Source organism: Tupaia chinensis, unplaced genomic scaffold (genome assembly GCF_000334495.1).
Source record: "Tupaia chinensis unplaced genomic scaffold, TupChi_1.0 Scaffold143422_1, whole genome shotgun sequence".
Lineage (NCBI taxonomy): Eukaryota > Metazoa > Chordata > Mammalia > Scandentia > Tupaiidae > Tupaia > Tupaia belangeri.
The window spans coordinates 376,353-394,497 of record NW_006203266.1 but is presented as its reverse complement, the minus strand read 5'-3'; the positions used below and the strand labels follow the sequence as shown (position 1 = coordinate 394,497).

Below are 18,145 nucleotides of genomic sequence, written 5' to 3'. Positions count from 1 at the left end.
AGATATTCATATACATTTTTAGGATGATGATGTTGAGACACATGAACTCTCACATACTGAAAAAATGTCTTTTAAGAAAGAATGATATCTTAAAAAATACTAAAATAGCAACAATTATTCAGAGGATAGCATTAGGAAAGTAAAGGAAAAAACTGCATGAGGAGGAAAGATCATGTGTAAAAATATTCTAATGAGAGAAAATATGGCACATTGCAAGATGTAAATCAGTTCTGTATAAATCAAGACATAGTTTGGAAATCTGACACATAGGATTTACTAGTGTCCCTAGAGATACATAGGCAATATTCTCTGCCACGTAGGATGACTTTGTAAGTAAGCCATTGTTTATTGCCAGGTTTATTCCCACAGCCATGTCAATGTACTCACAGTAAAAAGTGAATAGTCTAGTTGCTACCTTCATAAGATCTGAAATTTAAACCCTACGTATAAATCAAAGATGGAACATTTACTTGCTGTGTGACATTGAGAAATTCTACCTAGGCTCTTTAAACTAGTCCAAAGTACCAAGACCTCCTTTCTATATGAAAAATCCCCTTTGGTTCACACCAGCATAGAGATTTGAAGATTATTTTTTTAGGCTTCATCATTAAGCTTGAACATAACTACTTCTATTTAGGCTCCCTGCTATGTTTCTGGAAAATCACATATTTCAGTAAAATAACAGTATTTTATTGTATAAAAAAGTTTTTCCTAGAGACTTATAAATATATTAATTTACATTTAAATAATTTACAAGTAATCTATATTTTGGACAATCTTATGCTAGGAAACCAAAAAAGTATTAGATTCGAAAAAAGTGCAATAGTTTGAGGGTGAAAATTTTTGCAAAATTAAGTTTCAAATATGAAGTGATACCAGCAATGCAAAAGACAGAATCATTAATACAGATGATACTTATTATTATTTAATAAATAATTTTTATAAACAGTATAAAAACCCAGCAGTAGTTTATATCACTATTTATAGGTGACATGTTATTATCATAATGTAAAGTAAAATAAAGGGTAGTCAATGTAGGCTACAATTTTTAAGAAACTTTAGTGATCTTCTTTTATAATAGCCCAAGCGATTATCTCAAAGTAGTAGAGATACATTTTTTTACTATGTCTTGCAGAGCTTGTTTCACTTGCTTATTTCTTAAGGTATAAATAAAAGGATTTAATACAGGAGCAATTGAAGTGGTGAGTACTGCTATTCCCTTGTTTAAAATTATCCTTTCCTCAGCAGAAGGTTTAATATACATAAAAATACAGCTGCCATAAGAGATGGAGACAACAATCATGTGGGAGGAACAGGTAGAAAAAGCCTTCTTCCTCTGCTGGGCAGAAGGGATCTTCAGAATTGTTCTGATGATATTTGCATAAGAGACCATTACCAGTGCCAGTGTAACCAGGAGTGTGACAATGGCCAAAATAAAACTTAACAATTCTATGACTGCTGTGTCTGTGCAGGAGAGTTTCAGGACAGGAGAATAGTCACAGACAAAATGGTCAATGACATTGGCATCACAGAATTCCAACTTCAGGCCCATGAGAAGTCCAGGAGAGATGGTTAACAAACCAGCCAACCAAGAGGCAACAACCAACTGGTTGCAAACTCTGCTGCTCATAATTGTAGCATAATGAAGGGGCTTGCAGATGGCCACATAGCGGTCATAGGACATGGCAGCCAACAGAAAAAACTCTGACGCCCCCAAGAAAATGGCAAAAAATAATTGTGTCAAACAAGCATTGTAGGAAATATTGTTATCCATAGTCACTATGCTGACCAGGTATCTTGGGATGCAGACAGAAGTCAATGAGATTTCTAAAAAGGAAAAGTTCCGAAGGAAGAAATACATGGGTGTTTTGAGGTGGGAATCCAATAAAGTGAGTAGGATAATGATGAGATTTCCTGTGATACTCAGTAGGTATGTTAGGAATAAAAAAAGGAAAACCACTTTTTGCCAGTTGGCATCATCCGTCAGTCCTAGAAGAATGAATGTTGTCACTACTGTACGGTTACTCATTGTTAAACTTCTGAATTCCATCATATCTGAAAAAAAAAATGTAAGTAATGTTTAAAAATATTTCACTGGGTATGAATTTTTAAAAGGGCACATGAGTGGGACCAGCAAGTGGCGCTGGATTCCCACATGGCCAGCTGCGATTCAAGTCCCAGACCTGGTGGCTTGCTTTCTCACTTTCCCTCTTTCTCTGTCTCTCTGATCAAATTTGATAATAATAATAAATAAAGTTAAATAAAATAATCATTTTTTAAAAAATGATATGAGTATCAAATAACTCAATTAAACATATAGTATTTTCTTCTATGGTTTTAACTGCTTTTCCTAGGACCACCTTTACCATCTTTTTCTGGATTACTCATATTTTAAATTCTCTTTTCAAATCATTTCCCTTTGGAGAAAGAGTTTATTATTTTCTATCATAAATATCTGCATGCTCCTTTAGTTTAATTTTTGTCCATCATATTAATCAAAACTCTTGCTCTCTTACTGAATCCACAAGAAAATATTTTTTAGATTAACTTGGTTAATCCCTCCACTGTTAATGTCATATTCTGTTCAGTTTCTTTTATAAAGGTGTATTTTTATGTATATGTCTACTTTGAAAAGAGCTAGTTTAGAGACCAGCAGATGGCGTAATGGTTACATTACTGGATTTTCATGTATTTGACTGGAGTCTCAGACCTGTCAGCTTAAAATTCAGGCCAGGCTCAAAGGGACAAGCAGATAGTGTAATGGCTACATCGCTGGACTCCCAAGTAGTCAACTGTGGTTTGAGTCCCAGACCTGGTGATGGCTTAAACTCATGCTGGGCGCATATGCATGCGTGCCCAAGATACCTTGAGGAGAAGGGATTGTGAAGGGATTGCAGTGTGGCCATCGCCCCTGAGGTGTGATTGCTCGCTTTCTCTTTCTCTCTCTCTGTCTTTCTGGCAAGTGCACGCGCCCTATAGCAAAAACCTCTCCAAAAAAAAAACAAAACAAAAAACAAAACAAACAAAAAACCTCCAGAGAATTATTGCTCATGGGCTAGTCTAGAAGAGAAATTCAGACACTAAGAAATGTACATCAAACCTTTAATCATAAATTGCATAATTTCTTTGTCAAATTCTGAAATCGGTTTAATCTTAAGGTAACATATTTAGAATAAAATGGATTACTGTACACGGCAATTATTGTATTCATCAAACAACAAAGTACTGAAAACACTTTTCATGAAAACCGCAAGGATTTTGTTTGCTGATGTATCATAAAATTCTGTATCATTAACCAAAAATGTAACATAGATTATAATTTTCAAAAATATTTCTTTCTAACTCATATTTCCTTTTTGCTTCCTCACTCTCATCAAAAACCTGTTCATATTAAAATTCAAGGATATTTAATAAGAAACACTCACGTTGTTGGTCTCTTTGTTTCTTCTCATCTCTCTCTTACTTTTTCTTACTCTAATCAGCATTCATGGGGCATTTTCAGAATATTTTTCTGATTCCCCATCCCCAAGAAAAATAAATAAAGTCTAGGTTCAGCCCAAAATAAAATATAAAACTCTAAGTAATTTATTACTGTCAAAATAGTATATTTTCTTTGCTTCTTAAAAATTCTGGTCACATCTTAAGTTTTTCTTCTTCTTGCATAGAAAAGGTTTTGTCTTCAAATCTCAGTAGATCTTTATTCTTTAATAATGAGAGTATTTACTCAGCAATAATTAAGGGTCCTGGGGCTTATTATAAAGAGATACTAATTGACTATTTTCATGAACTCTAAAAACAAAAACAAATTAACAATGGTAATTAAGAGCTGAATTAGGACATCTATAGGGAAACCTGAAATGTTGATGCTAAAATGAAGTCTACTTTCTGTAGTGGGAGTGAAATGTTGCATTAAAAATTTGGGCTTTTCAAAAGTCTGTCCAAACAGAGAAGAAAACTGAAGAATAAAGATAAGAACACTGACATCCTTGTAATGACAATATGTCAGTTAATACATCCACATGTTTACCTCAAGCATTTTGTAGTCAGTCTCCACTTCCAACCCACAGTACTTGGAATCCATACATTCCTTTATTGTTTTGTTTTTTTCAAAATGTAATGGAAAGGGACTCATACAGTATATAGCTTTGAGCTTGGCTTTTTTCACTTTGTTTAAAGCTTTTGAGCCTCATCTATGACTTTGCATATATTGTTGGTTTGTTTCTTTCCTGCTGTGTAGTGTTTCATTACATGAATATACCCATTCACCAGTTGATAGAAATGATAAAACTTTAAGTTTCACATTTAGGTAGATCTATTATGAGTTGTCAAATAACTCAGCATTTGTGGTTCAGATTTTTGTTTAAGGAAGTTCACATTTTCCAGCATAGCTTATTGAGAAAAGAATGGTATCATTGAACTGTCTTGGCATTTATTTCAGAAGTTGTTTTACTGTACACATGTAAGATTATTCTGGAACTTTATCCTTGACTAGTTTGTCTCTCTTTTACTAATACCATATTCTTTTTTTTTCTCCTGAAACTTTTTTTTAATTAATTAATTTACACTCATCCCCTAATCATCATCACAGCATACAAAATGTGGTTTTCCATCCAGAATATACTGCATAGTGGCTTAATCATGTATCTTATCATCAATAATTTTCCATTTCTAATTGCATATATATATATATATATTTACCCCTATGTCTGACCCTCTGCCCTTTCCCACCCTCTTCTCACACTATCTCTGATGTCTACAGTTGTCTCCCATTCCTTTTCCCCCCACATTTTATTGATCACACAATTTCTTAAATAATCTACTTTCAATAGCAAGTTCAGCTGGTAATTTCAAGAAAAGCAGTTTTGAATTGGTAAAGAAATTTGATTAAAAATTAAAGCCTGGAAACAAGTTGGTATTCTGTTCGAATAGTAGATTCACGAACCTATTGAGAGGTCAAGACAGGACAAAAACTCTTAAAACTGGACAACAAAACCTAGAAGAAAAGTAGCAATATTTTAGTCAAAAGTCACAGAATGCTATTTCACCAGTTCAGTCTCATGTACTTAATCTGTCTTCTGTTGTGGTTTGATCTTTTTAATTGAATTCTGGGATATAATATTCAACTCCAGACTTGTCCCTACGAATAAGTTGGCCATTTTCTTAGTTTTTGAACTCTTATTTGTGTGTCTGCATTAAAAATATGGAACGCTTCATGAATTTGCATGTCACCCTTGCGCAGGGACCATATTAATCTTCCCTGTATTGTTCCAATTTTTTAGTATATGTGCTGCCGAAACGAGCACCCAATACCGTATTCTTTTACTAAATAACAGACAATGCTTATTAATTTTACCTTACCATACAAAAATTTATAACAGAAAATATATAAATATAAATAAATAGTATTATGTCTGTTATTCTCTCATTTGTTTCTATCTGATAAATATATAAAAATTTTTAAGTCCTAAACATATATGTTAAATCATAAATAATAAAGATTTTCCAATTATGTACTTTTTCCCAAAGTTATGTTGATGAAACTGGATTCTTCAGCTTTCTGTCTAAATTTAAAATTAAGCCTGTAATTTCAACAAACACAAAAAAACATTTCCAGTTTTATCTTTACGTGCAAAGAACTTTAAAGTCCTATTCTTACATAAAAAATGCTGGATAAATTTAAAATTGCTGACTTTTCTTGAACACTTCACAGTTCTGCTGGCACAGATATGGTGCAGCCCTGAAAACAGGAGAGATTAGTAAATCCAAAGAGTCACAGCTAAGATATGCTTTCCTGGAACAGAACTGCTGAAGCCCAAAACTGGTATCAACAGTGAAATAACAAATTGGTAAAGGCTGTGTGTACACTATAATGAGACTGACAATTTATTTTTAACCAATAAATTTTCTTTTACTGAATACATGCTCTGTATTCATTGCATTAATTTATAACAATAGTATAATCTGAGAAATAAATCCTATAAATCCCAACTAAGGTAGAGTTGACAAAATACCTGATAGTCCCCCAAACTTTCAAGTTGTGAAAGAAACAAGGAAATTTTGAGGTCTTGCCACAACCAAAAGAAGCCTAAGGACGAGACTGAATATCTTGTATCTTGGAACAGACTCTGGCACAGAAAGAGTACACTAGAGAAAATTGATGAAATCTAATTAAACTAAGGATGTTAGTTAATAATAATGTATCCACATTGATTCGCTAATTACATTGGATATACCAAGTTAATAGAGGATGGTAATAAGAAAAACCGCATAAAATGTACATAGAGAGTCCTTCTACTATATTCACAATGTTTCTGTCAGTCTGAAACTCCTGAAATTAAATGTTTATAAGGAAAAGAAAGGTAACTGCTGAAATTTTTATTGGAATTTTGTTGAATCTGTACATAGATGTGTTGAGCATTTAAATGTTGATACTGAGTTTTCTACAGAATAAACATGCCATAACTTTCTGTTTAGTTAAGTTATGTTTTGGGAGATTATTTTTATTTTTTTCCATAGTTTTATTCTTTAAAATAAGGTTATGTCTGGAAACAATCTTAAATTTTCAGCAAGGTTGCAAAGATAGTATAGTACGTAGAGTTTGTGTATAAACTGCAGCCCGTTTTTTATAATTTTATCTTATCTAATTATGGTATATTTGTCAAAATTAATAAATCAATAACTGTATAATATCATTAACTTACTATACATCTATGCATGTTGTTCCTATTTCACTAATTTCTCATTTTTCTCTTTTTTCATGCCAGAATCAAAAAGGTTACTACATTGCACTTAGTCATCATGTCTTAATGTATAGTTTCTTTCTTTCTTTCTTTCTTTTTTCTTTTTTTTTTTTTTTTTGAGAGGTTTTTGCTATAGGGCACGTGCACTCGCCAGAAAGACAGAGAGACAGAGAGACAGAAAGCGAGAAATCATCCTCCAGGGGGGATGGTCATGCCACAATCCCTTCTCCTCCATTCTCCTCTGAGGGTCTTGGGCACACACGCACACGTGCCCGGCATGTGTTTAAGCTACCAGATCTGGGACTTGAACCTTGGTCGACTACATGAGAGTGCAGCAACATGGCCAATATGCCAACTGCTGGTCCCAGTTTCTTAGTCTTATAATTTTCACAACCTTAACAGTTTTGAAAACTAATTTTATTAGTTTGAATAGTGTTTGCCAAAAATTTATAAACACGTTAAACTTGACCTCTTTGAAGATAGTCTCTTTGCAGAAGTAATTAGTTAAAATAAGTTCAAAGTTAATTAAAGTGGGCCTTAACTCCAGCATAACTGATATCCATTAATAAGAGAAGGACATACACATAGTGAAGAGGATAGTGGGAGACAGTAATTGGAGTGATAGAGCTGGAAGCCAAGGAACACACATCAAAGACTACTGGTAACTATCAAAAACTGCAAGGAAAGGAAGAATTATTTCCTAGAACCTTCAGAAATGATCCTAGTGACACCTTATTTTTAGACTATTAACCTTCAGAGCTGTAAAAGAATATATCCTGTTGTTTTAACCCACCAACTCAGGTATTTTGTGCAGTTGCTCTCAGTTTGAGATTGTTTGGCATTTTCTCAGAATTAGACTTCAGTCTAAAGCTTTTTGGAAGACTACAGAAATAAAGTGCTGCTCTCTTGGGTCCATACAGTTGCATAGTGGTTACACGGCTGGCTGTGGCTCAAATCTTGGCAGCTTTGCATTCCCAAAATCCCAAGAGAGAATGGAGGAGAAAGGGTTACAGTGCGGCCATTCCCCCTGGGTGTGTGTGTGGCGGGAGGGTTCTCATTTTTTTCTCTGTCTGTCTCTCTGGTGAGCACACATACAAAAAAAAATTACTCTAAAAATAAAGTACTGCTCTAATCACAATTTGGGTACATGATGTCAGCGTAATTCATTAATGGTGATGTTAATCTTGATCACTTGGATAAAATGGTGTTTTCCAGTTTTCTCCACTTAGTTACTATGTTTCTCTTTCCACATTCAAGTTTGTTTTTAAGTGAGTTACTGAATGTAGTCTATTCTTGGGGGACAGAAATTTATTTCTGGTTTCTGTAATGGATGATATTTACAAATATTATTCAAGACACATTTCTAGGAAAGACTTATTTATACTTCCACATGTACTTGCTTACACAATATTTTTATATCAGATTGACTAATGGATATGCATTGTATATTCTGTGTTATAAAACAATATAATCACTGGTTTATTTTTGTTTTAGTTCTACTCACTGATGAACACTTCATGCTGGCTCCTGAGTATTTCATCATGCTATCTTTTTTGGTTTTGAGCAATTTTTTGCTTTCTATGACTATAATATTATCCAAGTTTATCTTATCATGCAGCTACTGCAGTCTTAGACTCATTTTTCAAAGAAGTCTTAGTTCTGGTTATTGGAAAATGGTGTTTAGAAACCACATGGTACTTTCTGGTTGGATCCTGAGTCTTTTTTTTTTTTTTTTTTTTGAGAGGTTTTCACTTTAGGGCGCGTGCGCTCGCCAGACAGACAGAGAGGGGCAGAGAGACAGAAAGCCAGAAATCACCCCCCGGGAGGATGGTCACACCGCAATCCCTTCTCCATTCTCCTCTCAGGATCTTGGGCATGCACGTACACGTGCCCGGCGTGAGTTTTAAGCCACCGGGTCTGGGACGCGAACCGCGGTTGACTACGTGGGAGTCCAGTGACATAGCCATTACGCCAACTGCTGGTTCCCGGATCCTGAGTCTTTCCAGAATGATCCCATCCTGTTTGTCGTTTCTTTCTTTGTTCTGTTTATTCAAGGTTTTCATTATTTCCTTATTTCTGTTACCAGAAGATGTTCAAATTGTATTTATTTTCCTTCTCAGGTCTAGAACCACAATTTCTACCAAGAGTTCTGATACATCTTATTAGAAAATCATATTTAGCAATAAGGTCTGATCATGAAGTCTGCTTATTGATACGAAGATAGCACTGCTACTCGCCCTCTCAGTTCATAGACCTAAGTAATATATGTACATTTACTAACCCACATATAAACATACATACACACAAACACACACATCCACTCACAATTTTTAATCATTTTTAACTTATACCAATATTTTATGCTAGTATACTAGTATATTCAATTCTAATCTCTGATAATAGTCCTTGTCTTAAAATCTACTTTGTCTGAAGGTAATAGCTGCATCAGATTCTGAGTTGGTGTTTTCCTGGTATCTCTTTTACTTTTAACTTATCTGTAGCTTTATGTTGTTTATCTGATATAAGGCAAATGTAATAATGTATTTTATTTTATTCAACTGATAGTACTTGATTTTGACCTGTGTTGTAGAACTCTCACTTTTCAATTAATAGAGTATTAGTTAGAATAAAATGAACTGCCTTTTTTTCTGTTTTTAATGATTTCTATTTGCTCTTTGTTTCTTCATTTTTAATTATTACTGTGACTTCTCTTGGTTTAAATGGGCTTTTTTTTGAGAGAGAGAGATTTATGCTATTGAGTACATGTGCTCACCAGAGAGACAGAGAAAGACTGAAATCAACTCAACTCTCACAACCCCTCCAAGCAAGATGGCTATGCTGTAATCCCCCTCTCCTCCTTTCTCCTCTCAGGATTTTGGGCACTCACGCACATGTCCTCGGCATGAGTTTCTAGCCGCCAGGTCCAGGATTCAATCCACAGTTGACCATGTAGGAGTTCAGCATCTTACACTACCTTCTGGCACTTTAAATGGTCATTTAAAAAATTAGTATTATATCATGGGGCCAGCAGATGACATAATGTTTACATTGCTGAACTCCCACATCATAGTTCAAGTCCTGACCCAGAGCTTAAAACTCAAGCCAGGTTCAAGTGCATGCATGCCCAAAATCTCAAGAGGAGAATAGAGGATAAGGGATTGTGGCATGGCTATCTGCCCTGGGGATTATTTCTCACTTTGTATCTCTGTCTCTCTGACAAGTGCATGCACTCTGTAGCAAAAATCTCTCTAAATAAATTATTCTGTTGTATATCCTCAGGTAACTTAATTTAGAAGAGTACTTTTAAAAATTTGAGGAAATTGAAATTAAAGTATGAATTTATTTGTGCAGAACAAAATTGATATACAAGTATATTTTTTTCATCATATACATTTTCTGTGAACTTTTAAAACTATCGCTCATACATAGTGAGATAATTTACATTTTTAGAGGTTGTTTGATAGTACACATATACATCTTAACCCAAATGCATCAAACTTTAAATAATATTACATTTTTTAATGCAATGAAGTGTTCCTATGGCTATATATTCCTAATTCTTTTTCCTTCTATACGACTTTATTATCAAACATTTAACTTTTAGATATAAACATATAATGCAGTTGCTTGTTTTTCATTAAAAGACAAGTTCTCATTAAAACAGTTAAAATATAAAAAAAAATTATCTTAATTTTATCTAATTCTAGCTCTCCTCTCCTTTTTTCGTTTTTGTTTATTTTTTAATAGATCCAAATTCTGACAAATACCACGTTCTTTTTGTCTGAAAATTTTCCTTAACATTTCTTGTAATTTAAATCTTTTGTAATTAAATATTTTGGTTTTTGTTTGCATAACAAAAATATTTCTTTTTTCTTTTAAAGAGTATTTTTACTGAGTATAGAAATCTTTTATATTTTTGCCTTTCAGAATTTAACAATGTCATTATATTTCCTCTCCAATTTTAGGGTTTCTTATTGCAGTCTACTATAATTCTTACACTTTTTCCTCTGAAACACTTTTCTCTCTAGTGCTCTTACTGATTTTCTTTGTCTTTGGTGTTCAGCAACTGGAATATGATATGTCAAGGCTTGTTTTTCTTGACAGTTGTCCTGCTTGGTACTGAACTTTTTAGATTAGTGATTTTGTGTCTGTCATCAATTTTAGAAAATTCTCAGCCATTAATTCTTTACATATTTCTTCAGGTCATTTTATTGATACATTAATCTAATTGAGAGTTTGGCTCTGTTTCAAGTTCATTGTTGCTATGGTAATTCTCAGTCACCACAGATCAGATTGCTCTAGTAATCCTGTGTTTACCTCACGAGACATTTTGCCAGAGTGTTTTCCTTTTTCTTTTTCTTTCTCTCTTTTTTTTTATGAGAGAATTTTTTTTTTCTGTAAGACGTGTGCACTCACCTGAGAAAGAGACACAGAGAGAGTGAGAAACCATCCCCTGAGGAGATGATCATGCCACAATTCCTTCTCCTCCATTCTTTTCCTGAAATTTTGGGTACACAAGCACATGTGCCCAGCATTAGCTGCAAGCCTCCAGGTCTGGAAGTCAAACAGAGGTTGACCATGTTGGAATCCAGTGCCTTAATGACTATGCCACCTCTGGCCCCAGAGTGTTTTTCTTAATGTCTTAGAAAAATCCTTTTTTTTTTTTTTCTTTTTAGAGATTTTTTGCTATAGGGCGCGTGCGCTTGCCAGACAGAGAGAGAGAGACAGAGAGACAGAAAGCGAGAAATCACCCTCCAGGGGGGATGGCCACGCCGCAATCCCTTCTCCTCCATTCTCCTCTCGAGATCTTGGGCACACACGTCCGGCGTGAGTTTTAAGCCACCAGGTCCGGGACGCAAACCGCGGTCAACTACGTGGGAGTCCAGCGACATAGCTAACTGCTGGTTCCCAGAAAAATCCTCTTCTTGGCTTTAGTTCTTTTCCATGCACCATTCCCAATTATCTTTTGCAGTTCTATTGTCATCACTACACAGTACTCGTTAGCATAAAAGGGGTAAAGGTGCAGAGAAATAAGGTAGTCTCTTATGTCGTAAAGAAGCTGGCGTCTTGGAGAGTAAGATGAATGATAGTTTCCACCATTTGTCCTTCACATGTTTTTGCCCCTTATCCATACTGAGTGTCAGGTCTACAGTGTATTTCTATACCTTTTCCGGGGGGAAGATGCCTCTACCATGACCCCAGTTCTCTCTGAAGAACTGTGTAGATTTTCATCAGGCTCTCTGACTATTCTGTGATTCTGCTTTTTTTTAAGAAAGATTTTTGTTATAGGGAGAGTGCACTCAGTGAAGAGACAGAGAAAGAGAGACAGAAACTGAAAGTGAGATATCCCACCAGGGAGGATGATCACACCACAATCCTTTCTCCTCCATTCTCCTCTCAGGATATTGGTCACTCACACATACATGTCTGGTGTGAGTTTTAAGTCACTATATCCAGGACTTGAACTGTGGTTGACTACATGGGAGTCCAGCGACGTAGCCATTATTTCATCTGCTGGTCACTGGCTCTGCTTTTTAAGACTTCAGGCTTTTCTTTTTTTAATTAAGTTTTTGCAATAGGGCATGTTCACTCACCAGACAGAGAAATTCTTTACATATTTCTTCAGGTCATTTTATTGATACATTAATCTAATTGAGAGTTTGGCTCTGTTTCAAGTTCATTGTTGCTATGGTAATTCTCAGTCACCACAGATCAGATTGCTCTAGTAATCCTGTGTTTACCTCACGAGACATTTTGCCAGAGTGTTTTCCTTTTTCTTTTTCTTTCTCTCTTTTTTTTTATGAGAGAATTTTTTTTTTCTGTAAGACGTGTGCACTCACCTGAGAAAGAGACACAGAGAGAGTGAGAAACCATCCCCTGAGGAGATGATCATGCCACAATTCCTTCTCCTCCATTCTTTTCCTGAAATTTTGGGTACACAAGCACATGTGCCCAGCATTAGCTGCAAGCCTCCAGGTCTGGAAGTCAAACAGAGGTTGACCATGTTGGAATCCAGTGCCTTAATGACTATGCCACCTCTGGCCCCAGAGTGTTTTTCTTAATGTCTTAGAAAAATCCTTTTTTTTTTTTTTTCTTTTTAGAGATTTTTTGCTATAGGGCGCGTGCGCTTGCCAGACAGAGAGAGAGAGACAGAGAGACAGAAAGCGAGAAATCACCCTCCAGGGGGGATGGCCACGCCGCAATCCCTTCTCCTCCATTCTCCTCTCGAGATCTTGGGCACACACGTCCGGCGTGAGTTTTAAGCCACCAGGTCCGGGACGCAAACCGCGGTCAACTACGTGGGAGTCCAGCGACATAGCTAACTGCTGGTTCCCAGAAAAATCCTCTTCTTGGCTTTAGTTCTTTTCCATGCACCATTCCCAATTATCTTTTGCAGTTCTATTGTCATCACTACACAGTACTCGTTAGCATAAAAGGGGTAAAGGTGCAGAGAAATAAGGTAGTCTCTTATGTCGTAAAGAAGCTGGCGTCTTGGAGAGTAAGATGAATGATAGTTTCCACCATTTGTCCTTCACATGTTTTTGCCCCTTATCCATACTGAGTGTCAGGTCTACAGTGTATTTCTATACCTTTTCCGGGGGGAAGATGCCTCTACCATGACCCCAGTTCTCTCTGAAGAACTGTGTAGATTTTCATCAGGCTCTCTGACTATTCTGTGATTCTGCTTTTTTTTAAGAAAGATTTTTGTTATAGGGAGAGTGCACTCAGTGAAGAGACAGAGAAAGAGAGACAGAAACTGAAAGTGAGATATCCCACCAGGGAGGATGATCACACCACAATCCTTTCTCCTCCATTCTCCTCTCAGGATATTGGTCACTCACACATACATGTCTGGTGTGAGTTTTAAGTCACTATATCCAGGACTTGAACTGTGGTTGACTACATGGGAGTCCAGCGACGTAGCCATTATTTCATCTGCTGGTCACTGGCTCTGCTTTTTAAGACTTCAGGCTTTTCTTTTTTTAATTAAGTTTTTGCAATAGGGCATGTTCACTCACCAGACAGAGACAGAGAGAGAGAAAGTGAGAGATCACCCCCTGCAGGGAGGAACGCCATGCCATCCCTTCTCCTCCATTCCTCTCTTAACATTGTGGGTGCACACACACCTACCCGGAGTGAATTTCAAGTCACCAAGTCCGAGACTCCAGATTTAGATTTTTTAAAGATTTGGTTTTGTTCCCTATAAGATACGAGCAATGGGTATGAAAAGCATTTTAACAGTGCTTGCTTTCATTTGCTCAGGCTTCTCCATGGTGACAGTCTTCTTACCAGCTTCTCCCTGGTGAGATTCCTGGGGCAAATATTTAGAAAAGTGCCAACTCCCTCTTGTTACCTACCCTTAATAGTTTCACACTCTCCTTTCTGTCTGAATGGTCTTTTTATAGCCAGTATGGTGTTTGGGAGCTTTCTGCCAAACAAACAGAGGTTTGGCTCGTGATCCTCACCACTAGCTAGTACCTGCCTCTTGCTGGAATTCAGGTTATTTGCACTGAAACCTCAGTTTTTGTTTTTTTTTTCCCCTGGAGCTAGAAAAAAAAATTTTTAATTTTATCAGCTTTTTTCTTTGTTATAAAATGTGAATGAGGTGCCTTCCATCTTTCTAAGTTTGTGAACTAAAATAGAGTCCTGTGATTGTTTTTAAATTATTCTTAGTCATCTCAAGCAGAATTTCCCACTGCTCACATCATTTAAAATGTTTCTGTTTAAATGTGAAGCATCCCTCAGTGTTTTCTTTCTCTGAGGATGTTTTCCTCTTCAATGTTTATGAGAAAAATAATCCCCATATATATTTAAATTAATTCAAATAAAATACATATGATTTACTGTTGGATCAAGTTTCTTCTTAGGAAAATAACAGAAATAATGCAAATAATAATCCGTAGATACTCTTTTCATGACAGCAATTTGTAATTAAATAAAACTGGAGATTCTTTTACTAAATTCTTTTATTAAATTGCACCATATCCCATAGTTTTGTAATGTGATAAAATTATCCTGACTCAGTTAATTACCAAACTACCCCCTCTTCCGGTTACACAAGTACATGTACCTTTCCAAATTTATTAAACTGTACACCTAAAACAGGTGCATCTTGTGACAAGCAGATGGTGTAATGGTTATGTCACTGAACTCTGAGATAGTCATTTGTGGTTTGAGTCATACTCAATGACTTAAAACTCATGCTGGGGGGACCAGCAGATGGTGTAATGGTTATGTTGCTAGACTCCCACATAGTCGACCGTGGTTCAAATTCCAGACCCAGCAACTTAAAACTCACATTGAATGAATGTGCATGCCTGCCCAAAATCCAGAGAGAAGAATGGAGGAGAAGGGATTGCAATGTGGCCATCCTTACAAGTGGGTGATTTCTTGCTTTCTGTCTCTTTGTCTCTCTCTGTCTCTCTGGTGAGTGTACATGTCCTATAGCAAGAATCTCACCAAAAATGAACACACAAACAAACAAAAACAAAACAAAACAAAAAAATAACTCACTTTGGGCTCATGTGCATGTGTGCCTCAAATCCCGAGAGAATGGAATAAAAGTCACCCGGGGGGTGACTTCTTGCTTTCTGGCTCTCTGTCTTTTTGCACCTCTTTGTGAGCATACATTTTTGCCCTATAGCAAAAAATCTCTAAAAAAAGAGAAAAGGTGCATCTTATAAAACATAATTTATTTCTTTTTAAAAATAACTATAATATTTAAAATGGGAAGACATACTTCGATCACAAAATCAAGTGTTTGGTTTATAAGGAAAATAGTAAGGACACAGTCTATTATGTTATATTTTGTCGTTTATAATTTATAGTGTTTTTGGTGAGCATGTTCTATATTATATTAGTTATCAAATGTCTAAGTATTTATTTAATGAATAAGTACGTCATTCAATTTTCTGATGACATGAAGTTAAATGGTTTACCCTGGATAAATATTGTGTTACTGGAGTAGACTCAGAATGGATTTGATTTTGTTTTCATTAAAATTAAACTAGAGGAGATACTTTCATATAAAATTCCTTATGATACTGTCTATTAAACAGTTTCATTTTGTACCTTGCATTTATTCGGATTTAATTAAATGTCAAGGATTTTTGTTTTTATTTATCACCAGCAAGAAATTAAATTTTTGAGAGATTTTTTCTATAGGGTGTGGTGCTTGCTGGAGAGAGAGAGAAGGAGAGACAGATAGCAAGAAAGTCGCCTCCCAGGAGGAATGGTTACACCACACTCCTTTCTCCTCCATTCTCCTTCCAGGATCTTAGGCATACACATACATTTTCCTGGTGTGATTTTCAAGTCACCGCATCTGGGACTCGAACTGTGGTTGGACATGTGGTAGTCCAGTGACGTAACTATTACACCACTTGCTGGCCAGTCTCCCAATCGTTTTATCTCTGTCAAGCACACATGCTCAATGACAATTAAAAAACAAAAAAGACTCCATAAAAACAAACAGATATAATTGGCCATTACTCTGTCCAACATGTAATTGACCAGCAGAGAGCACACTAGGCATTGAGAACCATTTGTCCAACAATTACGGCCAGTACTTTTACTTAGCTTCCGTTCTTTGTGTGAAAAAAATAATTCACAATTGAATAGCTGTTATTAAAACATGGCTAAAGACAAATTGAAAGAAGATGATGGAATGTCATTTAAGAAATAATATGTAAACCACTAAAATGCCATGGTTTACACAGGTTATCTAAATACATATAAATGTTTTTTATTATTGAAGAGAGACACATGAACACTCACATATTGAGTGAAAATATCCCTTAAGAAAGACTGGTCTTTTAAGTAAAACTAGAAGAGGGGCCATCAGGTGGCCTGGTGGTTAAAGCTCTGGACTCCCAAATTGTTGACCCTGTGACTCCAGTCCTGAAAGTGGTGGTTTGTGTTCTCACTTTGGCTCTCTCTCTCTGGTGAGCACATGAGCCCTACAGCAAATAAAAATAACAAAAATCAATCAAATTAAATTAATAATTCTTTAAAAAATCACTAAAAACATTAATTATTCTGAGCATAACATTTGGAATATATAAGAAGAGACCAGACTAAGAGAAAGGAACATGTTTAAGAAGATGCTAATGATAGAAAATGTGGCACATTGCAAGATGTAAAACAGTTCAGTATGAATCAAAACATATTTTGAAAATCTCACACATAAGATTAACCAGTGTTCCTAGAGTAACACAGAGCCCATCTTCTCTGCCAACTATGATGACTTTGTAAATAATCTAAGAGAGCTATTTTTTATTACCAAGTTTATTTCCACAGTAATGCCAATGCTCTTGCAGTAAAAAGTCAAATATTGCCTATGTAAGGTTTTATTTGCATAGGATCTAAAATTTAAAACCTCCATATAAACTTGAGATGTAACGTTTACTTGCTGTGTGACATTGGGAAAGTCTACCGAGGCTGTGATGATCATGTATGTGTATAATGTCTTTGGCTGATATGCACTGCATTTGTGCTGAGAAAAACCATGCTGTATGCTGTAAAGATGTTTCAAGATTAAAGATGTTGAAAGATTAAATGCCTATATATATATATTATATATATATATGCTCATATATATTTATGAGCTTGCTGTGTGACATTGGGAAAGTCTACCGAGGCTGTGATGATCATGTATGTGTATAATGTCTTTGGCTGATATGCACTGCATTTGTGCTGAGAAAAACCATGCTGTATGCTGTAAAGATGTTTCAAGATTAAAGATGTTGAAAGATTAAATGCCTATATATATATATTATATATATATATGCTCATATATATTTATGAGTATATATGCATATATATGAGTATATATATAATTGATATATATGAGTATATATAATAAAAATAGACCAAAGTACAAAGGATTTTTTCCCAAATGAGAAAGCCCTCTTTTATTAAAACTAACATAGACATGTGGAGACATTTTTAGTTTTCACAATTAAGCATAGACACAAATAATTGTGTTTGCATTCAGTATTGTGTTTTTAATAACATAATGTATTTTTATTAAAATAATAACATTATGTGGTATACGAAAAATATTTCCTAGGTATTCTAAAAGAAAATAAATTAATATTTAATGAGTTAATAAGTGATCTCGATTCTGGACACATCCATACTAAAAAAAAATCATATAAATTAGGTTCTCAAATGAATTAAGTGGAAGGTTTTGAGGGTGAACAATTTAAGAGAATTTATGTTGAAAGAATGTAGTGATATTAGCAATGTATAAGAGAACATCAGGGAGGGAACCAGCAGTTAGCGTAATGGCTATGTCGCTGGACTCCCACGTAGTCGACTGTGGTTCATGTCCCGGACCCGGTGGCTTAAAACTCACGCCGGGCACGTGTGCGTGCGTGCCCAAGATCCCGAAAGGAGAATGG

General features: G+C 35.4%; 1 protein-coding gene and 1 non-coding gene across 2 annotated transcripts; both read right to left on the bottom strand.

The window, feature by feature from the left end:
* Positions 1 to 1,090: 1,090 nt before the first annotated feature.
* On the bottom strand, positions 1,091 to 2,029 carry LOC102490440 (olfactory receptor 6C74-like). The gene has a single exon (XM_006163888.1). It carries the CDS (start codon positions 2,027 to 2,029, stop codon positions 1,091 to 1,093), a length of 939 nt encoding a protein of 312 aa, XP_006163950.1.
* A 3,165-nt stretch (positions 2,030 to 5,194) lies between these two features.
* Positions 5,195 to 5,303, bottom strand: LOC114005199 (U6 spliceosomal RNA). The gene has a single exon (XR_003547077.1). It is a non-coding gene; the product is annotated as a U6 spliceosomal RNA (small nuclear RNA).
* Between the last annotated feature and the right edge of the window lie 12,842 nt (positions 5,304 to 18,145).